The following is a 27,742-nucleotide window of genomic DNA, read 5'->3' on the forward strand; positions in this document are numbered from 1 at the left end:
CCAATGGCCAAAATCAACAAATGGAGCTGTCTGCAAGCTCACTCGTGCACATCATAGTGCGCTCACTCACAACAGCTGCACTGAGAGGTAGAGAGGAAGCAGGGTTTGGTAAGAATAGGGTGGGCAGTATGGGCTGCACCCCCTCCCACAGGGCCCAGCCGCCAGCCAGGGCTGAGGGAGCAGGCAGGCTGGAAAGGGCGCCCTGGGCACGCAGCATATGGCAGCCCCTCGGCATAGATCCACCTACAGCTTTTGCCTTGGCAGAGAACCACCTATGGCTTCTAAAACAAGCCCCTCCAGCTGGATAAAGGCAGCTCCATGTGAATCAGAATGTGGCTTCCTCCTCATTCCAGACCGCCTTACCAAAGAGAAGAGCACAACCTTCCTTCCGGCCTCCCTAGTGATAAGGAAACCGGAGAGGCAGAGGGGTAGACACAGAACGCCCAGTGCCAGTGTGCTCTGCCTACCTCTCCCCAAATGATGAACAATGAATAAAGCCCACTAATGAGCATGGAATGAGACATTATACTGTGAACATGTGAGTATCAATTATGTGCTGGGCAGTGACCTAGCAACAGATTTGAAGAAATGAGAAATCTACTTGACCCAGAAAATCAAACGGAGTAGGCAAGGGGAGGAGGCATTTTAAGGGAGAAATAGAAACTACAGCCGAAACCGGTTTGGCTCAATGGATAGAGTGTTGGCTTGGGGACTGAAGGGTCCCGGGTTCGATTCCGGTCAAGGGCATGTACTTTGGTTGCATGCATATCCCCAGTAGGGGGTGTGCAAGAGGCAGCTGATCGATGACTCTCTCCCATCGATGTTTCTAACTCTCTCTCCCTTCCTCTCTATACAAAAATCAATAAAATATATTTTTTAAAAAAGAAAAAGAAAAAGAAAAAAAAGAAAAGAAACTACAGGCACCCATTATATGGTTTATCCAGAATCAGCAGGACAGAGAAGCACCCAAATTCTGGGATCATTGTCTGAACAAAAGGTGCAGATGTGCACATAATGGGGATGCTTCTGCATAGCCGCGCGAAGGGCCAAATATGATGAAACAAGGATGAAGGAGCCAAATATGATGAAACAAGGATAAAGGAGTCTACATCAACTGGTTTCTCGAAGCGAAATAAAAAGGTCTGGAATACAAAGGTCTTCAGAGCTACACTGAAGAGATCCTCCTGGGAAACAACAACATGCCTAGGTGGCCACTAACAAACACAGCCCTGAATCAGGCAAATGGATTTGCAGCCAGAAACAGACTGATAGCATAGTGGATGGTGCGATTAATGCAAATAACACATCAACTGGCTGCAGATTTTCAAAGGAATGCTGAAGTGAAGTGGTATCAAAAATATGCCTATGCAACAGGCCTGTCATTTGCTAAAGGAAAAAAGCAAGCATCTGTGTCCTTCGCTTCCCCTCTAGTCCCAGTTCTGAAAAGCTTTTTCCAAAACAGTGACATGAACTGATGCTGCTTCATCCAGAATCTATCATCCAGTCTAAAGTTTACCCTGTGACCACAATACACACACTTGGGAAGATTAAAGGGATAGTTTCTAAAATTATAAACACTTTACTAATAAAAACAATTCCCCAGATCCATAGTGCTATGAGATATAACGAACTTAAATTAAATGTCTGGATTTTGAAATGAACAGAATTTTCCCAGTACCAAGCTAATTAGCAAACCAAGAAGTGAAACCTATAGCGTGGCCTGCAGAAGTGCAAGGCACTGGAGGACTACACTAACCTTGCTTTGAATATAAATAATATGAAAAGAAAAAAAAAAGGTAATTTATCTAAACAGTGTATTTAGCTCTGCAATCAGTATCTCATAAATAAAGAGAGAAAGAGGAAGGAAAAGCATTATAATTGATTTTAAAATTAGTTCCAAGCAAAGAAATAATTTGACAACCAACAAGGTCGACAACAGTAAAAAAAATATATAGCCCTCAGGGAAAACATGCACCTAAAAACGTCAATAAATCAAGACCTAAACTGCTCTGAAAGAAGAATATTTGGGAAAGCCTGAGTAAAAGTAGAGGTGTTAAAAGAATGTCAATTGGGGAACTATCGGCAAAAGCACTTAAAACCCTGACACCAACCCCTCTGTAGACTGAACCCACTCTGCACTAAGCTAATGGAATACCATTAGGAGGAAAGCCACCTCCCAGAGAGGCAGGGCTAGTCAACCCAATGGCAGCAGCCAGACAGACTGGGAGCGGGGGAAGGAAGTTGTCTATAGAAAACTAAGCCACCTGTGACCTGGCCATCAGAACAAGTAATCCAATTAGGAAATAGGAAAATGGGACTGGAAGTTGACACATTGGCTCAAGTTGAAATTGCTAGCTATCAGAAGCAGTCAAGGAGATTAGCAACAGATTGAGAGATAGTAAAATGCCACTCAAAAGCAATATACAGATTAGGTCTTGAGCCTCAGCAGATATTTAGATTTAAACATTAAATGCTTGCTGTGTTTATAGCACTGCAAGATTCTGAAAAAGAAAGGAGATGAAGCTGAGAAAACGATGCCATTCCAGCCCTCAGAGTAGTTTAGGCTTCACAGTGGAAAGCAGGCCCCGGCATTAATAAATAGTACAGGCTGATTAGGAGGTGGGAAATACTATGTGCATGGAAATCTTGGGGCAAAAGGCACCTTCAAAAACCAGCCTAAGGAAAAGGGTTACCTGAGCACAGAACTATGTTAAATGGTCACAGGACAGTAAATATGATGCTACTGTCAACGTAAGAAACAACAGAGAATTACTGTGGCTCACGGGATTGAAAGGAGGCAAGAAATATGAACACACCGGCAGCAGAAAGTTTTAGATAAATTGAAAATAGAGAACTGTGTAAAGGCGATGATTAAATGAAGAGAGAAGAGGGAGAAAAAGAGATAGATCGCAAGAGGTAAATGTACATGGTTCAGGGAAAGATTAATGCCCAAGAGCCACTAGAAGATGCTAAAATCCCACAAAAATTATTTAGAGGGAACAGGCAAGATCATGGGGAAAGGAATGCATGAACCAAAGGAAACAAAAGAAAATGTAATTTGTAATAGGGAGAAAAAAGCAAATCAAATGGAAATAGGATAGATTCTTGCTGTATTTTCCAGGTCATAATTCACTCTAAAGATCAATGGAATGTACATTTTAGGAATTCTGCAATCTACCCAAATACCAAATGTCTCTACCTCCATCTTCATTCAGGCCTGCCCCCAGTGACCTCTCCAGCTGAAAAGCAGGTTGTACCTCCATATGAATCTTTTTACAAATGATAGGATATTTATATATATATAATAATTTTATCCTGAAATCTTAAAAAGATGAGCTAAGACCCACCCCACAGCCCTCTCATAATTTTTTTCAGTCCTCTAACAAAGACAGTTTCAAGTGTTCTTCTCAGAAATGCCCAGATCAAACAAATCTGAAGCGTACAGAATACCTCTGCCATCGCGCTGGCATATTCTCCGTCTGTCTTTTGATCACACTGCTGCAGTCCCCAAATCTCCCCATTGGAAACCTGTGAAATGCTATATCCATTTCAAAGAGCTTTTGCTTCTCTCCGAGGTCCTTAATGCCAAGCTGGAGTCCCTCTCTAATTCACTATTTGCCTTATGCTCCGTCACAAGTGGGAGATCACAGCCAGTGGGCTGATTGGTTCGCCCGCCTCACTTAGGAGCCGCAGCCCCGCAGTTTTCTGTTGGTATGCATCTAAGTGGCAGCATCATTTGCTTAGGGTCCAGAGGGACCAGTCATCTTGCTTTCAGAAATCTAAACTGGAGGGAATAGGCTGAGAACCGCTTATAATCGTGTCTAAATGGCAAAGGGCCCTGGGGCCCTGTGCAACGAATGGAGTTATTAGCACCTGAAGCTGCTCTGCTTCTGACAAAAAGCCCTTAAGAATCCCAAGGCATCACTCATAATATGCCTACCTGCAGCTCCATCTACCATCAACCGCCTTCACGGAAGCCCCGGTGGGGTGAGGCTTGGGAACAGCTTCCCCATGCAAAGGCAGCAAGGGCGCTGGGAGATTAGGCAGACTGCAGTTTAATAAAACTGACCTTTTAGTGCCCAGGTCTGACTATGTAAAGACCCTGCTGTGAAAGAACATTTATGTGGTAAATAAGATCACAGGGAAGAGGCTGAAAGGGGATGAAAAGGAACACAAGGTGAAAGCAGGGGGCTAGATGAGAGGCTCCACCTTTCCATGCTTACCAAGGGTCCAAGCGGAAGGCGTGTAGGTCGGGGTGCAGGTAGGAATAGGGGTGCAGGTAAGGGTTGGTGTGTGTGTGTGTGTGTGTGTGTGTGTGTGTGTGAGAGAGAGAGAGAGAGAGAGAGAGAGAGAGAGAGAGAGAGAGAGCGAGCGCTAAAAAAAAAAAAAGGAGTTTGAGGGGAAAAAAACCTAAAATTACTCAACACCTGGGGGTTGAGTAAACGATGAGCCTGTTTTCAAGGTAAATTTCAGCTCCTATAACCTGGTGCACTACAATAGCACTGCATGAGCAGACTTCATGGAGGAGAAAGTCAGCACCTCGATCAGATGCCAAGGGTATGTATTTCCATTGTCATTAACACTGCAAGTGTAACACAAAGCTCACAGCAGCCCTGGGCAATAGAGCACTAGGTTTTCCAGTTTCACATCAAAGCCACTTGCTCTCTAGGAAGTCCTGAGACTGCACAATGTGCTATCTCCTTTAAGGCAGCAGTAACTCAGAAACCCAGAGCCTTTCTCCAAGACTTAGCACTTGTTTCTTTGTAGCAAACAACTGGATAAAATCAACTATACAGTCTCCCCTCTGTAACAGTGAGTTCAACATCCTGTGGGTTCAACCAACCACGAATCAAAAATATTTGGGAAGCCCTAACAGGTCTGGCTCAGTGGATAGAGCATCAGCCTGTGGACGGAAGGGTCCTGGAGTTCGACTGTGGTCAAGGGCATGTACCTTGGTTATGGGCACATCCCCAGTAGGAGGTGTGCAGGAGGCAGCAGATTGATGTTACTCTCTCATTGATGTTTCTAGCTCTCTATCCTTCTCCCTTCCTTTCTGTAAAAAAATCAATAAAATATATATTTTTTAAAAATATTTGGGAAAAGTGTTATGTTTTTGCTGACATGTCCTAGATAGTCAGGCCTACAATGGTTATGTTTGTATTGAGCATGTATAAACTTTTGTTCTTGCCATCATTCTCTAAACAATACAACATAACAACTGATTTACAGAGCGTTTACATTGTATTGGGTATTTAAATACTCTAGAAATAATTTAAAGTAAATGGGAGGATGTGCTTAGGTTATATGCAAACACTAGACCATTTTACATAAGATACTTGAGCATCTACAGACTTTGGTATCCATAGCGGGCCCTAGAACCAATCCCCAAGGATCCCAACGTAGACTGTACCGCAGGCACACCACATCAACATCTCAGCCTGAAGGGGTTAACATCTCTAAAGAGTCAATGCTGGATTCACACTGAATAATCCAAAAGCACTGTGCCACAGAAGCAGCAGCAGCAGCAGCAGCCATCCAATTGTACTCTTTCTGGGGAAACCATGACACACCTTTGCTTTTAACTCCTATCATACTTTGAAGCAACAAATCCGATTCTAACCAAAATCTGAATAATGAAATACAGGGTACTATTGGAAAGCAATTGCCTAGGGTGCAAACAGTTCCTTTGATTGTGCTGTTTTGTCCAGAGCCCTTCCTCTGGCTGCAATTAGAAAGTAATCAAAAGAGGGAAGTAATAGTATATACAGTTAGCCTTGGGCAAAACCTTCTTACCTCTATGTATAATTCAAAAGAAATGAACTAGTCTCTGTAAAAAAAAAAAAAAAAAAGAAAAGGAAGATCTAATTTGCCTTACTATTCCCACAATATATAGACGTCTCGGTAAATCTCTATTAGTTGATGACATGTTATTAGAGGCTTTAGGGTTTGGAGAAGATAAACATTCCAAGAAATCTCTCCTTTCTTACTTGAAGGGCAAACCCTATTGGGTCATCATCTGGGAGCTGGAAGCGAGTCACTGCACGTCATCTGCCTGCCCTTGAGAAAGCTAGACTTGCCCTCCTTACCTGCCCCTCCAGATCCTTAGTCTGCACCTCTCCCACTCTGCTCAGAACAAGCCCCAATACCAGAAGCTGTCAGGGTATCTTTTTCTCCATTTTAAAGCCAGTGACCTCCAAAAAGTGTCCAAAAATTAGATGGAAGGTAATCTCCTGAGTGTCTTATTCAACACCCTCCACGGTCCATCCACAGTCTCCAAATAACCCTCAAGCACTCTGTTTCTGCCACTAAAAGAACACCCCCCGATTCCTAAACCCTCAACACTCTCATTGGAGCGTCTACTGGCCTTGTTCTAACTAGGATAGCCACACATTCTTGGGCACTTTGTGCCTTGATCAAGGGCACCTGGCCAGGGGGACAGGGGCAAATGGGAGCTGAAATTCAGCCTCTCTTGTTTGTCAAACCGTGTGCCCTGATATGAGGCTGCCTGGAGGAAGGAATACCTTCTCTTACTTGTTACAAAGGTGCCATATGGGCTAACAGAGTTCTGGCCCCAATATCTACATCTTGAGTATTCAACTGGTGTCCCCTTGTATAACAGTTAGTATACAGTAAAGAATACCATAAACCAAAGACCCCAAGGAGTTGGATGCCTGCTTGCCTTGTCATTACAGACATAATTATATCCTCACTGGCATCTCCAGGTGATTTTTATTCCTACATCCACAAGTTCTCAAGTATCATACCATTCGCCCACAGGACCTTGGTCAAAAGAGGCTTGCCAAAAGCAACACCACAACTCCTTGCTGCAGGTCAGTTTTCATCTAATACGATCTCTTATACTAAATGCAAATTACTCTCATATTTTGCCACTAACACAGAAGTACTTAAATCTAAAATCCCGTTTAAAATTCTTCAAAACAAAATCCAAAAGTGTGGCAAACATGCTTAACACATGACCCCTGCTTAACTCCCAAGCCCACTTCTCTAATCTCTAGCATTAACTATCCTCTTTATTCCAGTCATATTAAATTATTTGGAATTCATCATATGCCCCATATTCTCTCTCTTTTCACAGGTATCCTGAGATGTTCACAGGGCAAGCAATCTGGCCCTGCCTATATTTTGCATCATACCACTCATGAACCATCCGCAATAGCCATCCATTCCCTATTCCCAATCTTACCCAATTCTGATCAGTGAGAAATTGTCTTCTCCCCGCTTTTTACTTAGCTAACTCCAAAGCACCTTTCCGTAAAGAAGCCCTCTCACATTGTGCATTTTCATAAATTCTAAACTTTTGTTCCATAACTAAGCGAAATAACTTGTGTTCTTCCCTGACTAGATTTTAATGTTCTGTGAGGGTTTGGTTTACGCCCCTGGCTGCAGTCCCTGCATAACATCCGATGCAAAGTGGGCCCCAGTAAATATTTACTAATGATGATGAACCCACTCATTTGAATTTCTAAACTGGTGCTGTCCATTACCATAGCCACAATCCACATGTAGCTGTTGAGCCCTGGAAATATACTAAAACTAATTGAGATGTGCTCCAAGTGTAAAATATACACAAAATTTAAAAGACTTAGTAGCCCTAGCCGGTTTGGCTCAGTGGATAGAGCATTGGCCTGCAAACTAAAGGATCCAAGTTTTGATTCCAGCCAAGGGCACATGCCCAGATTGCGGGCTTCATCCCCCCAAGTAGGGGGTGTGCAGGAAATAGTCAATCAATGATTCTCTCTCATCACTGATGTTTCTTTCTATCTCTCTCCCTTCCTCTCTGAAGTCAATTAAAATATCTATATACCTAGTATATATTTTTAAAAAGACTTAGTAAAAACTTAAAAATTAAGTAAAATATCTCATTTTTTATATTTATTAAATGTTAAAATGTTTTAGCTATATTAAATAAAATGTATTAAAATTAATTTTTCATATATCTACCAGGCAACTTAACAAATGCAGCTAGCATCTGTAGCTTACATTATATAGGTATCAGACAGTATTGGTCTAGAGTGCCCTTTCTCCAATCTGCTAATTTCTCTTCTTCCATGAACACTTAGATATAGTAGTTGCTCCTGAGAAGACTTCCCTAGCATCCACCACTGTGCTCAAGGTGCATCACATTAACTTATTTAACTTATTTTCTTTGTGACCTCTCACTAAAATCCTATAAAGGAATTTAATGAGCAAAGAAGGGAAATCATTCTTCATGTCAATCAAAAGCCATATGTTGTAGGCTCTTAGAGCTAAGCCTTACTTAGAACTTTGTGAAAATGGACTAAGATTCTCAGGAGTGAAATTAAAGGAGAGAGAGAGAGAAAAGATAGCCTACCTCGGAGTAAAAAGCAAGGAATTCTAAAGCCTAAACTAGTACATATATTCCAACAACTTCTCACTGTCCATTGAGGCAAGGGGAAATCTATCCAATTATACCCTGAAGAGTTCCAGAGGATCCTGGAAAAACTAATACCCCTCAGTAATAGTTCAGTTCTTACTCCAGAAAAAACTGCTGTCATCCTACCTAAGCTATAACACTCCTACCCTCCTAAAAGCTGCTTAAAATTCAGCTACATAGCCTCCATTAGCATAATGCATTTGGCTGATGATGCAGGCACAAAAATTAACGTTTAAGAATTTCAAAGTTGTGGTTGCTGTGGGAACCTTAATTCCAACTGCATGGCACAGATGCAGAACTGTGGACTACTCCCAATACTGATCAAATTGGAGATATTTACTTACTCTGTGCAATGAAGCAGAGCTACAGTTACTCAGAGAAACTTATTTTGGCATTTCTAGGTTTTCATGCATTTAAATTCTCAACGTTACCACAATGCTGTTTGCTGCATTAAATTGCCCCCTCCATGGGGGAAAAAGGAAGAGAATGAACTGATTGGCCAAACATTCAAAGAACCCATCCTGTATGTGTTTCTTATGCATAATCTGATTCAAAAGACAATCATGATATTTTTATTTTACTCTTATGGGCTGTCTGTAAACTCTCATGCAAATGAAAACAAGGCATGAATTTCAATTTGTACGTGTACCAAATCATGTGGACCTGAAAAACAACAAAAAAGGAATATCACATCCTTAGAACTATGAAGTAGATAAATTTTAAAAGTAGAGAGCACAATTTCAGCCACACTGTTTAATTTATGAAAACTGTCCAAAATGAAAAAAAAATGTCCAAACACTTGCCTGTGTCACTGGCTCTCACTGAGAACCCAGTTCTGTGACCCAGTTCAATGGCACAGTCAACACAGTTATACACTTTAGTTATTAAAGGGTAAAAATAGGAGTTGTAAAGTTATCTATAACAACACATAGGCAGACCAAAAAAAAAAAAAAAATTCAACCTCAATTCCTATTCCCAACCTCTCATAACTCTAATAATGGAAAGAAAATGGCCTCAAAATTTAAAACAAAACTGTCTGAAGACTACCAATTCTTACAGTTTTTATCCTAAGTATAATTTCTCAAAATCACTCACATTGGTTAGGCAAGCACCTATGCTGCCAAAAGACCCAACAAATAACACCAAACAGTATAACTGATAATTATAGTTACCACTTGCAAAAGATGAATAGATGACCCTAGAAAATATATATAGCAAGATTCATTTCTTCCTAGAGCAAAAACCAATGAGCCTATCTAATCAAAATGAACAGCAGAAATGGGGCTTACTATAACACATGTCAGATGCAGAACTTCTCCTCTCCTCATTCTCAGAGAAATAAGATCTCATTAAGAAAAGATCTCACCTACCACCTCACATATCCCAACCGTAACTCCTCCCAAGCCCCAAGGAAAGAATGCCAGCAGAGCCCATTCATAATAAAATAGAACAGTGAGTATGAATCAGGACAAATTGAGGTCTTCCCAATAACAGCTAGGCTTCAAATATTATGAAATACGTTGGCGATTTAAAGTACTTGTCCTCCGAAATTCTCAGGAATATGTATCACATTTAACTAATTCTCCAGCTCCTTCTGTTTGGCTTTTGAAGAGAAGCTGCACTGCTTCCCTATTCTTACCTGTGTGTTCTCCCCCTCCAGCCTCGGCGGTCGGATGCTGGACAGGTGGATGGTCTTGTAGTCACCGGAGTTCAGCTTCACAACAATGGCGTCGGCATTCAGCACCTGCATCACCTGTGGGCATGAAGGCAAAACGTTTAACCCTCCTTCAATGGCACAGGTAAGCATAGCACACATGCTACGGAACAAGGCTTTCGCCAGTCACAGGGAGAAAAGTGAGGTCAACAGTCATTGAGACAGATCTAACGCTTTGCACTCCGCTGTCCCCTCTCAGGGGACATCGGAATTCTAGCATATCACTCGGATGTCCCCTCTCAGGGGACATTGCAGTTTATTAGTGATTACGGGGAATTGAGTTATTTCAACGCACGTTTCCGCCGCAAAGTAGGCATCGAGTAGCTGGTAGCCAATGTCCAGAATGGTTCGGAGTGCAAAGGGCTAACATCAGCCATCATGAGGCAACAAGGTTGGAAAACCTATGCTACAATTGCCAGGCCCCAAAGACCTGATTATGATTTCTCCGAGAGCAGAGTCTATAGCATTCACAAAGATTGTCAATCTTCTTTATCTTTTCCCTGACCAAGACATGTGGTTAACTACAAAGCTTACGAGCTGGAAATCCAGTCTCTACATGTTACTGAAGATTTTCCTGGAAACAGGATCTAAACTAAAATCAATCCCTATATCTCAATGTGAATCTAGGAAAAGAGGCAAGAGCTGGATTAGAAGAAGGTACCAGCACTAGATGAGAAAGAAGTAGGATGCCCAGAGAGCAGAAAAATGAAAAACAAGTGAAGGGCAAAAAGCATTGACATCTCAGCGTGGAAAAGCTGTGAATCTCACAGGGAGAAACATTAAATTGCTAAGACATTACTCCAGCTACTCTAAAAGCTCCTTTTTCAGATCACTACTATGAGCATCTTCGTTTTAGAACCCCAAATCAATGCCACTGGACCCCACTCTCAGCTGGAAATGATTAACTTCTAGTCTGAGATAATTTACAAGTATAACTATTTGAAGGGCAAAAGTACAAATATTCCTCTGTGGAGGTTATCAGGATACCCTACTAATGTGCACAGAATAAAATTCCATTGATACCAGGCTAGGTTTCAAGTAAAACCCACAATTCAGCCAGCAATCTATAATTCACCCAATTATACTCAGAGCCTGTTGTTACAGGGCTGTTTCTTCCTTTTTGCAAATAACACTTTGCTACAAGGTAGCTACTGATTACAAAACAGGTCACCATCCACCTCATCTGCAGAATCAAAACCACCTCTTCTAGACTTCAGTCAGGTCCCATCAGGATCTAATCAACCGCGGAACAAACTACAGGGTCAGCTGCCGCTGTATTTTGAGGGTGGAACTTCCCAAATGGAACAAAAAGAGCTAGACTCTCCTTTGCTATGGATAAAAGAGCCCTTGTTAACTAGTCAGATCTTTGAAAACAAATACACCCATTTACTGGCAGGTTCCTCCAAAATAGCTATCTTCTACCTTTTGCCAAAGAACCAGCCACATACACACCAAAAAGGGTGATTTAGAGACAACCTAAAGAAAGAGCAAAAAACAAAACAAGCAAGAAATTATACATAAACTCCAAGACCATGTGGATTCCTGTAACAGAGAGAAATTGACAGGACTACTGAAGCCATGAAGACAGAAGAGAAGCAGTCCAGAGATGGAAGACGCTGACAACGCCTTGCCATACTAGCAGTCAGCAGCTGTGCCAGCTGTCACTGCAGGTTGCCCAGGACCAAACTAGAGAGGGTCGGACCTGCATTGCCACCATTTGTCCACAATCAAGAACTGAAATATCATTGCTAAGATGTACACATAAGGAACTGTTTGACGTTGAAACTGGGACTCAAAAGAACTGTTGGCCCAGAAAGAAACTCACTACAGACTGATTCATTTGCCTTTCAGCATAACCATTATTGCTTGTCTCATTTTCTGTTCTTATAAGTGTATTTCTAGTAGCACATGATCTCACTCATCTAGGGGAAATGATGAACAACATAGACTGATGAACAAGAACAGACCCAGAGACAAGGAGGCATGGATCAAACTGTCAGACCTCAGAGGGAGGGTAGGAGAGGGTGGGAATAAAGGGGAGAGATCAACCTAAGGACTTGTGTGCATCCATATGAGCCTAACCAGTGGTCGAGGACAACAGGGGGGTGGGGGCATGCATGGGGATGGGTTTGGGATAAATTGAGGACAAATATGTGATACCTTAATCAATAAAAAAATTTAAACAGAAAAACAAAGAAATTATACATAAGAGGAAATAGCAGGAGGAAAGTGCCATCAAATAGAATGAATGAAAAAAAGATGACAGTTGGAAATGAGCTGTAAATCCATGGAAGACTGAGTAGGGCTGGTGGATGGAGACATCCGTAAATTTTACAGCCATAGGTAATAGAAATCGTGTGCAGAAAACCAGATCATTAACTGGAAACGTAATGAAAGTCTAAATACCCAAGTAGATTGGGCAGGAAAGGGATGGGAGTGGGAAATTATATATATTTATTGGGTGACAATGGTTAATAATATTATGTAAATTTCAAATGTAATTATAATACAACATCTGTATATATTCAATGTGTGTTCACCACCCAAAGTCTAGTTTCTTTCTGTTACCATATGTTTGTCTCCCTTCCTCCTCCCCGAATTATACATAAGATTAATTTGCAACCCTGAAAACAGCAAAAAGCAAGACTCAAATATCCACAGCCATGCTGTTATAGCCTTGATGACAGATCTGATCACCACAAAGGCTAACCACTCAAAACCAAACAGCCAGAACCTAAAACTCACCAGGTCAGAAAAACTTGGTGAGGTCCAAGGGTAATCAAAGCCATGGTCTGTGGTCACACCAGGACCAAGTTAAGGTCAGGGTAGATTACCTAGGTATGGGTGGTACCAAAGGGCATAGAACCCTCCAAATCAAAGAGCCCCTTATGCCAGCCCAATCACAAAAACATGTCCATGAAAGCTTAAAAATAGTCCCTAAGACATAATTAAAAATACAGATTAGGTAACTAAATGAAAAATAGTGCATCTTAAAAAATAAAAATAAAAAAAGCACAGCTTGTTCCCACTACCATCTAGATATTAATGCCCATCATTCCCGAAAGATATCACCAGTAGCTTGAAGAACTGACCAAAAGAATAAAAGATGATCTCTCTATCCTTTAAAATACCACATTAGGGTGAAAGGAAACAAATTATAATGCAGGTGTCAGAACTGTCCATGGGTTAGGTATCCAGATACATGCCACTCTGATCCCACCTTCAAACCAAAGAGAAGAAAAAGCTCTACAACGCCATGCCAAGCAAAATAGCAAAATAGCTAAGTAAAGCAAATCAATACTGCTCCTCCCTCAAAAGTACAGGACCACTGCCTAAAGGATAATCCCATCTAATAAAAGAGTAATATGCAAATTAACCATCACTCCACGACAAAAATGGCAACGCCCATAGACACAAGATGGCAGCACCCAGTCCTCTCAGGCCCAGGGAGGGCTGCCACTGAGAGCAGGCAGCACGAGGCCCCGGCTGTTGGCCTGGGAGGTATCTTCACACCCCCAGAGCAATCAGCTCCCAGCTATGACCTGGGCCATAAGCCTAGGAGGTGATGCACACCCTGGCACAATCAGGTCCCAGTGGAAACCTGGGCAGTGGCTTGGGAGGCAGCCATGCACCCCTGGCATGATCAGCTCCCAGGCACGACCCGGGCCATAGGCCTGGGAGGCAGCGAGCAATCCCTTCACAATCCGCTCCCAGGGACGACCCTAGCCATGGCCTGGGCAGCGGCTGTGACCTTCTCCCCAGCCCCCAACCCTTCTACCCCCGCTCCCCCCCACTCCACCGCCACATGCAATCTGCTCCTAGCCTAGGCCTGGGCTATGAGCCTGGGAGACACCCACAACCGCCTATGCCCTCCCCCCCCCAAGCGATCAGCTCCCATCCACAGCTGGGGCTGTAGACCTGGGAGGCAGCTGTGCCCCCAAGAGCTATCCTTTCCCTGGGGCAGCCTGGGGTATCAGCCTCCAAAGGGCCTGCACCCCCATGGAGTGATTCCCCCGACACACACCTATAGCCTTGGAATTCCCCTTGCCCCCAGCAGAGTGATTTTTGACAGAAAAGGAATAAAAGGAGAAAAGAAAGAAAGGACAAAAGATGAAACATCAAGAAAAAGCAAGAGAAGGAAAAAAGGAAGAAACAACCGCATGATATCACCTTCCCAAGGTCTCATGAAATTCCTGTTTAACGCATTCATTTTATGACACTTTTAGTTTGGGTTTACATTTTTACTGGTTTGTCAAGATCACAGCAGGTACACTGTCCAATATGTTAAAGAAAAAACCCTATCTAATAAAGAGGGAATATGCAGGGGAGGGCATTTGGGGGTGACCGGGCTGTCAGGGGAGGGCAGTTAGGGACTATCAAGCTGGCAGGGGAACAGTTAGGCGTCAACCAGGCTGGCAGAGAAGTGGTTAGGGGGTGATCAGGCTGGCAGGCAGAAGTGGTTAGGGGCACTCAAGGAGGCAGGCAGGCAAGCAGTTGGGAGCCAGAGTTCCTGGATTCTGAAAGGGATGTCTGACAGCTGTTTAAGCCCAATCCCTATGGGATCTGGCCTAAACAGCAGTCGGACGTCCCCGAGGGGTCCCAGATTGGAGAGGGTGCAGGTTGGGCTGAGGAACACTGCCCCCCACCTTACCCCCATGCACGAATTTCATGCACCAGGCCTCTAGTACAGTAATGATTACGCATATCAAATGAACACACACTTCCTAAATCTCAATGATGAACAGAGCTACACATTCCTCACATCAAAACTAATTCATTAAATTGTCAATTGCCAAAAACACTGAGAAATTCCTATAATTAAGATATGAGAAATATCTAGACATTCTCCACTCCTTAGTCACGCTCAGAGTAAAACCAGGGAAAGTATCACAGTATTCACATCTTCATTCCGAATATAGAACGTGAAGATCTGAGCCTGCCCCTATGACAAGTTACTGGTAGTCGTCACCCCCTGTATTGCGTTAGCAGCAGCAACAGCAGCAGCGAATGAATTCCTGAAGCTGTAAATTTCCGGCCTCAGCAGCAGACTCTCTCTGCTCGGCATCTCCCTGATTAGAAACCTCCTGTTCAGGACCTGCACATTCTGACGCTGCCAGCTAAATGAGGTTTGGCTTTCTGGAGAAGGGGTGAATGGGGAGTGCATGTGTGTGTCCGTGTGTGTGTATTTAAGGGGGATTTATGACTTATTACTCCTCTGTAAATGGTGTCATTAGTGTTCGGAGAACAAGCAGCTCCAGAGCTGAGGCATGGAAGAGGCAATAAAAGAGTGGCTCTGGTCACATTCTGTGCAATAGGTAAATGCGGAGTGCCTTACTACCCAAATCCTGCACATCAGCACAGTGACAGGGCATATTTATAACAATGTTTCTTACGGATTTTCATCAGGATAATTCTAAATATGCCCACACCACTCACTTTCTCCACATGCTGCAGATTCCTGCTTCGTCTACCCACACACCCACCTCCATACCACACACTCCAGGAGATAACGTAAGGCACGGAGCAGACATCTGCACTGAAAAAGTCACTAGCCGGACTAAAAGCACATGCAAATCTGAATCCCCCATCGTTTCTTGAAGCCCAATCATAAATGGGGAAAGGAGTGGTTTAATAATGACGACTGCAGGCTAAGAGCTGCCACAGGTCAAGAGAAGTAAGTCGGGGTGCTGTCAGGGGCAAGGAAGGGACATCCATCCCCATGTCTGGCCTCCTGCCACTCTCCCATCTGCAGAGCCCTTCCACAGTGATCACTGGGTGGTGAAGAGCTGTTCAGCTTCTTAAAAACCCTGCAGTGCATATAAAATGAACAAAAAGAGCCTACAATAGCCTCCTGAGCTACAGGGGCACTCAGAATAACTCCCCACACACAACGACTGGTATTCCCAAAGCTAACTGAATTATCAGGACCGGATAGGAATTAAAGGACCAGCAGCCCAAAAAGGGCTTTCTATGGCACCAGCAGGGAATACCCTTTCTACTCTCTGAAATCACAACATCCAGCTGCATCTCCTGGTCCCAAGGCATGGATGCTATGTCTATTCTCCCCAGAGCTAATCCTGTTAATGCTACTGAAGCAACACCAAATGTGGGTGAAATAAGGAATATCCCACAACTATTATAGCAATGGCCTGGAGTCCTACATAGTCCCTTCTCCATCCCCCAGAAGGGTACAGCTGCTACCCTCTGTCCTTGACAAAATAAATACTAAGCACACAACTCCCTGATGCAAATACCTCTAGGCACCTAAGCATGATTAAACAGACTGGACACTGTAACAAGTACTTCAAAGGAAACCAGACATCAGACAAATTCCCACAGAAGGGCATCCTACAAAACACCCGACCAGGACTCCTCACTGCCAAGGTCATCAAACGCAAAGGAAGTCTGAGAAGCTGCCATGCCCAAGAGGAGCCTGATGAGACATGACAACTAAATTCAGTGTGCCATCATGGATGAGATGCTCGAACACAAAACAGACATTAGAGTAAATCCAAGGAAATCTGACTCAGGCATGGACTTCAGTTGAAAATAACGTAATATTGGTGTACCACTTATAATTGATGTGCCATACTCATGGCAGATAATAGTAGAGGGAACTGGAGGGGAGTAGGGTAATGCAGAACTCTGTACTATCTGTGCATTTTTTCTGTAAATCTAAAACTATTCCAAAGAAATAAAATCCCAAATTAAAAAGCCAGGTAAATACTTTTTTTACAAATCTTTTCTAATTCAACCATTTTCTTTCTTATTGGCAATCAGTTTGCTAAGTTAAGCTATAAATCAAGTCTTTATTTTTTTAAGAAGACACTCTCACTTTATTAAAATACTCAAGTATACTACTTAGCATCATCATTTTAGCATTGATTCTAACTTCATGGTTGTAGTTATTCCGCAGTTTGACACATAAAAGCACATCTCAACTGAGAGTTGCTTTTCATTTTGCTTTTGTGGTATAAACCAAGTCTCGATATCTTTTGGCATAACAGAGACCATCTTCCCAACCAGGTCATCAACACAACTTCATCGAAAAGCTCTATAACAAAAAAGTCAAGGAAGTAGCTAGTATTTTTTTGTTCTCTCCATATTGCCAAATGGGAATATAATATGGAAAAGCCTAGATAATCCCAAAAATATTAACAAGTATCCCTGCTTAAGAACCATCTTAGAGAGACAGAATACTGAATTCCTTTCAAAGCTCTGACTGGACACGCAGCAAAAAATAACCAGGACCAAAACAAGTAAGTACTAGAATCCACCGCATCCAGGGATAGCTTATAACTTCACCTCCGAAATGGGACATGGTCACCAATACCACACAGTTCGCTACTTAGGGCGATCTCCCAGTCAGAGCCCCAAAGGGTAATAAGCTCTTTGAAAGCAGAAACCACTGCCCTCAAAGCACCGCGTCCAGGGCTCTGTATGTTTAAGTAATCAGTTGGTACAGAGAACCAAGCTGGGGGCCCCTCCCCAGGCAGGGGAGTGAGAAGACTCACCTCCTGAGGACACGCTGCCACTCCTCACCACTGCCCCTCCACCCCTCCCCCTTGCGTTATTCGGGTCTGTGAAATCTGCAAGGCCTAAGCATCCAGCAGAAGGGACAGGGAAGCCAAGCCACGTGCTCAGGGGACCATATGGCTACAAACAGCACAGATCAGCTAAAACGCCACAGGGAAGGCAGGCAGGAAATTGGCAAGCCACGACAGGCACAAAAGTCTCAAGCAGGCTCAGCTAATCACTGTGAAGTGAACATGCTTCTCTGCTAACCTGGAGAGACAAGGAGAGCCCTCCCTTGCAGTCCCTTCCTTAAGGAGGGAAGCTGCTTGAGCAGAGAATGGAAACCAGTCTTTCAGTAGGTCAGATACCCAGAGAATACTTGGTTGAGTTTCAAATTTCTCAGAAGTGAGACTCTTGGTCAACAGTCTGACCTTACAGTGTTGCTTCAGTTCCAGAAATCACCTATCGTGTCCCAGAGGCATTCAGTTAACGAGTTCATAGGTCACCTTTCGTGGGCTTTTCAGGCTATTTCGCTGTTCTCTAAGCAATTAATTCCTAGATGAGGTGACTGACTGCTAAAGAGAGAACCTCTAATCATTCAGGCCTTATAGTCACCTCAAAGCAGAATAATTCCGCAAAAAGGAAAACTGTCAGACTATGGTCTTGCAGGCCCCTGGCATCTCAGGACCTTTTTAGGTTTTCTTGACATTAACAGACATTTTAAATCAGGTAAAATGACTACAAAACTGCAGTTGGGCTCTAGGTTATGAAAAGAAATGCAGATCATTCTTTCCCTTTTACATTTACTGCTGCTATCCCATGTTCTATAAGAGATGGGCAAACTATGGTCCAAGGGCCACCCAGCCCACTGCCTACTATTATAAATAAAGTTTTATTAGAACACAGCCACATACAGTCAGTCACACGTGACATGTCTATAGCTGTTTTCTTGCTATGGTGGCAGCATTAAGTAGCTATAACGGAGACTATATGGCCCATAACACCTAAAATATTATATGACCCCCTAAGTGGTTGTTCAACCTCTGTTCTACAACGTATTAGGAAATGAACATACAGGGGTGGGTATACACTTGTTAACATTTCTTAAGAGCTATTTGGCAAATATATACTCTGAAATATTACTAAGGAAATAACTGTCTTTTACACAGAGATTTGGTCCATTTTCTAAATAATGGAAAAATGATCAACTATATGAATATCAACCTACTGGAGACTGGTTAAATAATTTATTATACGGTCTCACAATGGAACAGAGAATTACAAACTGAAGCAAGCTCAAACATTTACTTTGATTCCTTCCTTAAATACCTCTTTAAAAAATGAAGGAGTTTTATTTTATTTTATTGCCATAGTTTAAAAGGACAAAAATTAATGGGAGAAAAGAATACAGCAACAAAACTCTGGAAGCTGGAATGCAGATGTATGGATGGAAACAGTGGTGACAAACACAATAGCAATCTGATTTATACTGCAGACTTCCCCTAATCATCAAGACTAGGATTGGTTTAAAGCTTATTTAAGAAGCATCTGGGCCTGGCCAGTGTTGCTCAGTTGGTTGAGCATTATCCCATGCACTTAGAGGACACAGGTTCGATTCCTGGTCAAGGCACATGTCCGGGTCGTGGGCTTAATCCCCAGGATGTGTGCAGCAAGCAACCAATTAATGTTTCTCTCTCATCGATGTTTCTATCTCTCTCTCCCTTTCCCTTCCTCTCTCTGAAATCAATAAAAACATATTGGGGGGTAGGGTGGGATGGCATGGGAGGGGAGAATCACCTGGATTTCAAAATGTTTACCCATACATAAATCCACTGCTTTGGATCCAGTGTTCAATACCTAATTTTTAAATAAGACAAGTCCTCTTATTTAAGCCTCTAAAAAAAAACAAAACAAAAAAAAAGGAAGAAAGTCTCCAATATGGAAAAATAAGGGACCAAAATAACCAAAGAGAATTAAAAACAACTTGGAGAACATACAAGAAGAAATTTTTCAAAAGATTATAACTTTCTCAGAAAGCTAATATTCATTTCTGAAACAAGTAGATATTATTTTTAAAATAGTAATAAGAAAAACATTCAGAGAACAAAAAAAAAGCTCTCTGTTCACACATAAACAAAATACATTACTAAAATTTCAGGGGGGGAAAGGATTTGCTAAGAAAGACAGGAAATCAGAATGATTTTTAAACCTCTAAAAAACAAGAAAACAAAAATTCTCTAATAGCTAAATAACAGTGAAGCAATGTCTTCATAAATCCAAAGGAAAATAACTTCTAACAGAATTCTATACCCAGATGAACTATCAAATTGTAATTATAAAAGACATGAAATGTAACAAAATATTTACCTAGCAAGCACTTTTTTCCCAAAAAGGTGGGGAATCTGTGCCACCAAAATAAGATATTAAATGGTAAAGAAGCCACGCGGTTTAGTTGGTTGGAGGGCTGTCCCATACACCAAAAGATTGAAGGTTCAATTCCTGACCAGGACACATACCTAGGTTGTAGGTTCAATCCCTAGTCAAGGCACGTATGGGAGGCAACTGTTTCATGTTCCTCTCTCACATGGATGTTTCTCTCTCATTCTCTCTCTCTCTCCCTCCCTCCCCTTCTTTCTCTAAAATCAATAAAACAAATAAACATATTTTTTGGTGAGGATTAAAATTAAAAATAAAAGGCAGCATAAACCATGATATTCAGCAAAACATAGTTTCAACCCAGGTAATAAGGCAAAAAAAAATACACAGAATAACAACAGAAACCACACCCCAGGATAATGGTGAAGAAATCCAATTATGACAGCTGTGTCAGGGAAAAAGAACTAGTCCAGATTGGTACAGATCATAAGGCTCCTGGAAAATACTGTTGAAAAAGATAAAATTAACAGACTAAATCAATGCCTTCAGAGAAGGTTTAGACAAGTAGACTCTTGAGAGTTAAATTAATCCATATATACAAAATACAGATACTAACTCTAGGTAAAACAAAAAATAGTGCAGGAAATGAAAAATAGTCATAATATGCTATAATATATGGCTCATGGTGATTAGTATTTCCCCACCAAACTTTGAATATTAATTGAGCCAGAATTATGATCAAGTCCTAATGGAAGGATTAAGTAAAACTACACGCACACCCACATGAATATGTGTGCATGAGTAAAAAAACTAAATCCTCATCTTTCATGGTGTGAAGGAAAGAAGATATAGCTAACACTGAAAAACTGGAAAAGAGCAATATAAACATTCTATTCAGAGGTAGGGAATGCAAGAGTTAAAATGGCTGCCTCAAGGAAGAAAAAACTTGGACTAGTTCATTTCTTAATAAGCCAGAGTTCTTTAAAGTCTTATTAAAATGAAAGCTTACAAATATAAAAATTACATACAAAAGATTACAGATCAGTACTACTCAAAAGTAGCTACCAGTCTGCAGTGATATAAGGAGCTTGTACCAGAACATACTAAATTAACTACATCGCTGAGAACACTGCTGACATTTTTTCTGTAGCAGGCTTTTCTTGATGAAAAGAAGCAATGCCTTGATTTACATTCTGGCTCAAGTTCCTAATATCAAGGCACTGTGAGTAGGTCAAGTATAGATGAAGGGTCAACAAACTTCTCTGTAAAGGGTCAGAAAGCAAATATTTTCTGCTTTGTAAGCCATAAGGTTTCACAACTGATCACCTCTGCCACTATATCATGAAAACAGCTACAGACATTATGTAAACAGACAGATGTGGCTACATTCCAATTTATTCATGACCCGAATTTTTATTGCATCTAACTTTCATGTGCTACAAATCATTTTCTTTTCCTATGTAAAACCCATTCTTAGCTTGAAAACTATACAAAAACAAGTGGTGGGACAAACTCGGCCCACAGGCTATGGTTTGCCAACCCCTGTGGTAGACAGTCAACTTTGTTCAAAAGAAAAAAACTGTCATAGTAGTTTCTTCTAGTCTTTCCGTCTCTTTTTTATGCTTTTTTTTCTTATTTTAAAAACAGAAACAATGCTGAAATTTTTTTAAAAAACAAAAAGTTTTAAAGCCATTTATCTACCTAAACACATTTTTCTCTCTATTCTCTAAGCAGGCCTATACCCAAATGACCTAAATTTAAGATCTTCCAGGAAAATGATTATTCATCATAACCCTCAATTAAATAGTTATTAGAAGCAATCTCCTGTCTCCTGGCACTGTAATGAATAAAACTTGATTGTAATGAAAAAAGCCTCACCATGTTTGAAAACTAAACAGAAAAAGACTAAAAACACAAAACGGATCCTGGGGTCCTGAAATTTAAAACTGAAGGAAATGTTTCCAAAGCCAGCTCTCCCTTTTCTAGTTACCAATAAAGTCAGGTTGAAGATAAAATACAAAGTTACTGACTCAGGCACCTAATATTTTGAATTTCTTCAGCAATGCCTTAGTTCCCCAATTATCAAGGTCCCAAAACCTCAACATCTTCTAGGTTTCTCTACAACTGAGAAGGGCGCTGGTAGAGACGGTACATGGTAATGGGACCTTCATCTGCATTACTTATATCACAAGCCCTCAAAGTGATGATGGTGAAAATGGAATGCCTGCCTCCCTTGTTCAATGAATGATCATCCTTTCATTGTGTAGCTATAGTCTGCAAATAGAATAATCACAGGAAACATAAGCATGACCAAGTAAGTTCCAATCAGGTGGAGCAGCCACCCATGTCTAGGTTTCCAAGCCAGCACAGCCCTCACACGGCAAGAAAGCCAAGATCCGTCCTAGCCCGGGTCAGAATGGGAAAAGGCGTAGGGAGCATCCAAGGAATGACTCCCACGGATGTCCAATAAAAAGTGTGGTTATGGTTAACTTGACCGCGGCTTGGAAACCATATACTAGAGCACTGTGTGACCTATTCCTGTGAGCATCATAAAAAAGAAAGTGAAGAAATTCAGCCAACTCCTCAGAGACTTTGTTAAAAATTTTACTGTTCTAAGATAAATCGTTCCAGGATTTTTCAGGCTGACAGTGCCACCTAGTGGCTTTCAGTATTAAACTGTTAGGCGATATTTGGGACAGCCACCTCTCAGTTAGAGGATATGAAATATTTAACCACTTTTAGGCCATAAAGACAAAGTGCCCAGCATTTCCTGCCAAAAGTAAAAATAGGTTGGAAAACATTGCAGCACTTGGGGAAAGTGATAACACGTCTACCCTGGACCCCTCCCCACACCACCCCCCTCAAGATACCAAAGCCTGTAATTAAAAAAAAAAAACACTTTGTGATTTTTAGAGACAGGGAGACAGGGAGACAGGGAGACAGGGAGGGAGGTAATGAGACATCACCTGGCTGCCTCCCAAATGCACCCAACTGAGGCTGAGGATCTAACCAGCAACCCGGGTACTTGACGGCAATCAAACCCTCAATCCTTTGTTTGGTGCGCAGGTCAACACTCTAACCACTGAGACACACCAGCCAGGGCAAGAAAAAACACTTTTACAGTACCACTACTGGAACCAAATATTCCATTTCTTTTATGGAAACGAGGTAGTTCTAGTTTCCATCGAAGAAATCCATTCCAGGTCACAGCAGTGAACAGCTCTCGGGGGAGAAAAAAAAACAAAAAACTATTACATTAGAAAAAAATCCAAAACCATGAGAGTTCTAAAACAAAAGAAAAACTTGAGGTCATGTACATTTGTGCATAGGAAATCTAAGAATGCCATTTTCTAAGCAGACAAAAAGAACCCCTAAAATATAAGTGATATTTCAAAGTGGCAATGTCCACAACTTTAACATATGAAGTTATGCAAATTTGCAAAAACAAATTTTAAAGTTCTTATGGTGTCTTAAGACCCCTTCAATAAACACACATGTGCAATCATGCAAACACCTCTACACACCAATGGCTTGCCCTGAAATAAGAATGCTTCCGTTTTTTATTGATTGTTCAAATGTCTGTATTATCAATAGCCGACATAACAACAATCATTATGCATCTCAAGATGCTCAGAATGACTCACCTTGGCAACAAACTGCTTGTCCTTTTGGTCCAAGTTAGCGGTGGGAGGCACATAGTCTCTCCATATTCGCAGCCTGCGTTCCTTAGCAAACCTGACAAAAAGCAAGGATGCAAATCATTCAGACAGATTAGGTCAGCAAAGGGAATCCATCATCGCCATGGGAGCAAAGAGTACATGATCCTTCCACCAACAAGGCACCCAGAAGAAAGGCAAGCAGTCAAATTAGATTAAAGTGTGACAACAGCCACAAGAAAAAGTGTATAAGCAGCTATCCAAGATGCATATAGAAACCATAAACCCATCAATGGTAGATTGGCTCTAAATATGCAATTTTTTGAACATGGACAGTTCAAGTCCACCTTGATAATTAGCTCTTTGGCTTATCCAGCATCTCCTGAGTGACTGCTATGTGCGAGGCACTGGAATGACAAACAGAGAAAATGTTCTTCTAAAGGGGCAGAATACATATATTAAACAAACAAATATACAGGGTGGGGCAAAAGTAGGTTTACAGTTTTTCATACGGAAAATACAATAATAAATAATGCAAGAATAAACTGTTTCGTGTACTCACAACTGTAAACCTACTTTTGCCCCATCCCATATTTTGTTAAATAAATAGGCCTGCTCAATTTCCATTTGAATCATGAAAAGGTTATCAGCTACCCAAAACTTACGTGAAAAACAAGAACAAAATTGTCACTGTAGAGCATATAAAGATAGGAAAAATGGACAAAACTACAATAGAAGTTCACTAACAAAAACTGTAATAAAAATAAATAAATATCAATAAAAAGTCACCCTGGCCAGTGTGCTCAGTGGTTAGAGGGCCGGCCCACAAACTGAAAAGTCATGGGTTCAATTCCTGGTCAAGATCACATGCCTGGGCTGCAAATTCAATCTCCAGCCTAAGTTGGGACACATTAGGAGGTAACCAATCAATGTGTCTCTCACATCGATGTTTCTCCCTTTCTCTCTCTCTCTTTCTCTCCCCTTCCATCCTTCCCTCTAGAAATTATCCTCAGGTGAGGATTAACAACAACAAAAGTAAAAAAGTCATGTTGGCAGAAAAAATTTTCAAGTACTAAAGCAGATATTCTTTGAGTCAGACTGAGAAAGGTAAATGGAGTATGTGCAAAGCTTTAAAAAAATAAATCAATGAGCAGCTGTTTCACATGTTCAGGGGAAAGGAACTAAATTCCAAAAACAGTATTGCAACTGTTTTTAAAGAAATGCTAAAATGAGAAAAAGACAAAGCCACATTGTAGTAGTTTTATTTTTTTTTATTTTTTTTTAAATATATTTTATTGATTTTTTACAGAGAGGAAGGGAGAGAGAGAGAGAGCTAGAAACATCAATGAGCGAGAAACATTGACCAGCTGCCTTTTGCACATCCCCTACTGGGGATGTGCCCGCAACCAATGTACATGCCCTTGACCGGAATTGAACCCGGGACCTTTCAGTCCGCAGACTGACGCTCTACCGCTGAGCCAAACCGGTTTCGGCCATTGTAGTAGTTTTAAAATACATGAAGTACTTTGATAGAGATTTACCAAAACACAACCACATCAAATATAGCATGCAGGCAAGTAATCACGTCATCAAAATATGATTTTTGTTCCTTAATCTAAACCTCTTTTATAATGATAAGCATTCTCTGGAAAATCCATAAAATCTCCTGGAGATGTTATAAAACATGTAGATACTACTGTCATTATACTCACTTTCTTCAAAGAGAGGCAGAAATTTAAAGAATGCAATAACAATTATCAACCAAAATAATAATTTAGAATAAACATACTGACAGGATTTTCTGAACCAAAAAAAAAAAAATGAACATTACAGATTAATCAGAGATAGTTGGAATGCTGTCCTTCATAAAAAGTATCGCATCTTTAAATTGAATATAATTGTGTAACATTAAAGACTAATACAACTTGTATCTAATAATTGTTTTTCTTAATCTACTTTTGTCAGACATACCATATCAAACGCCCCAGATTAAAATCTATTTTTATAAAAGGTCACAAGTATTCTTGCTTTTACAGGTGTAGAAGGATGTAAAAGACCTAAGAGAAGGGAAGGAAATTATAGGCATTCAATTCTACTTTTTGCAGATCTCTTAGCTGTGTGTCTTAAAGGGAAAAATGTGAAGTTATTGCTGAAACCGGTTTGGCTCAGTGGATAGAGTGTCGGCCTGCGGACTGAAGGGTCCCGGGTTCAATTCCAGTCAAGGGCATGTACCTTGGTTGAGGGCACATCCCCAGTAGAGGGTGTGCAGGAGACAGCTGATTGATGTTTCTCTCTCATCGATGTTTCTAACTATCCCTCTCTCTTCCTCTCTGTAAAAAATCAATAATATATATATATATATATATATATATATATATATATATATATATATATATATATTTTTTTTTTTTTAAGTGAAGTTACCGAGTCCAGTATAATTTTATAATTGTGAAATGAGCCATACAAGCCTGGAGAGTGGAATATAGTCAGTGGTCAGTAGTCTTTGCTAAATGTATCCTGGGTGGTGGTGTCTGGGACTTCCTAGACTATCGCCTCTATCCATCTTCTCTTGCTCCCTGCTTCATTTCCTTCCATCCACCCACAAGTGAATGAGCTTCACCTGCACCCCCAATCTTTGGAATATCCACTATCCTTTTTTCTGAAATAAGTTATTTTTACATCTGCACCTAGCCAAAAGTATCGCATCTTTAAAATGACAACAGCACCTCATAGTTGCATTAGCAGTTATAAATAAAACACACTTTTAAATAAATTAGGGCACTGGGCCTCACAACAGCACTGAATGGTCCTGTGTTAGGCTCATAAGCTCAATCTTTCCATCACACTCCTGGCTTTAACCTGCTTGTTTGGGAGTAACTGGTAAGCAATTTCATTGCCACCACATGAGTATCAAGTTTATTCCATCCCAAATACCTAAAACCCAGAATTGGAGAGGCTTGTAAAAGAAAAAAAGTGACCTGAAAACATTAAAAAAGCACATCAGGTGAAGAATAATGTCTTGAGTAAAAATCTAGGTCCTTACTATACAGCATTGAATTCCACCGAATCTAAAGACTTAAACGACCTCTATGAGATCCTAGCCTCTGATGTAATGCTGGAAGCCAATTTCAGCATGTCATAATTGCAAGAGTTTCATCAAAAGATTGATGGAACTTGGGGACTCAATAAGAGCTGAGTCACATATGTTGTCACCTGTTGGGAATGCTAAAGACATTTCCCCAAACCTAAAAAGGATGCATTAAATTGATTGTTTGCTGTCATACAGCTCAAGACATCTTAATCTACATGTTATTGCCTTCCATTAGCCAAACACCTGAACAGATGAAGGCAATTCCCCAATCTAACAATGCTTCTGTATTGAAACCCTACCCTTTGATGTGTACATCTCCACCCTGCCTTAGGACAAATTGTGCTAATAAAAAGCAAGGGGTCCTGAGACAAGGAGAACTTGATTTCTTCAGCCAAGCTCCTCTGCACTCCCATATGCCTTTCAAAATTATGTTTTGTCGCTGGACTCTTAGTCAATCTATGTACAACCCCTTCTCCAGATTGCTGAACCCTTCTAGATGCTGAGGATCAAGATCACCGGCATTAAATGACGCCCAATGTCCAGCAATAGTGTAATTTCTCTAATCCTTTACTGAAATAAAATGGACACTGGTGCAGATGAGTGAGAGATCACTAGATTTCTTTCCCCAAAGATCCTTAACAAGATCCTTGGCTGGAAGGTTTCCCTGACAGACCTTACCTCTCAGCTGCCCTCAGCTTTTCCGCACCCTTAGTGTACACTGCAATCGACCAATCCACACAGCGGGCAAAACCTTCCTTCAGGAGGAGCTCTGTGATGTTGCCATTCTGAAAAACAAGGCACAAGAGAAAGCAGACACAGATTAAATTCGATGGCAAGTGAATAATTTCTCTAGTCCTCTGACACAATTAACAAACTCACAATCTAATTTGCAGTTCATTTAAATAACAACAATAACAAAAATACAACCATAGAGCCAATTTCCTCATTAAGAAACCAGCTCTAAAAAAAAAAAA

At 41.1% G+C, this 27,742-nt stretch overlaps 1 protein-coding gene across 1 annotated transcript in view; it reads right to left on the reverse strand.

Moving 5' to 3' along the window:
* Nucleotides 1–27,742, reverse strand: part of SND1 (staphylococcal nuclease and tudor domain containing 1) — a 442,357-nt gene that overhangs the window by 374,631 nt on the left and 39,984 nt on the right. The window contains exons 8-10 of the mRNA XM_084897634.1: nt 27,447–27,553; nt 23,666–23,756; nt 10,056–10,169 (exon numbers count right to left, since the gene is read on the reverse strand). Of these exons, the coding sequence (XP_084753760.1) occupies nt 10,056–10,169; nt 23,666–23,756; nt 27,447–27,553 (312 nt within the window). The remainder of the gene's footprint in view (nt 1–10,055; nt 10,170–23,665; nt 23,757–27,446; nt 27,554–27,742) is intronic.

Source organism: Pipistrellus hanaki (genome assembly GCF_964339955.1).
Source record: "Pipistrellus hanaki genome assembly, chromosome: 10".
NCBI classification, from domain to species: Eukaryota; Metazoa; Chordata; class Mammalia; order Chiroptera; family Vespertilionidae; genus Pipistrellus; species Pipistrellus hanaki.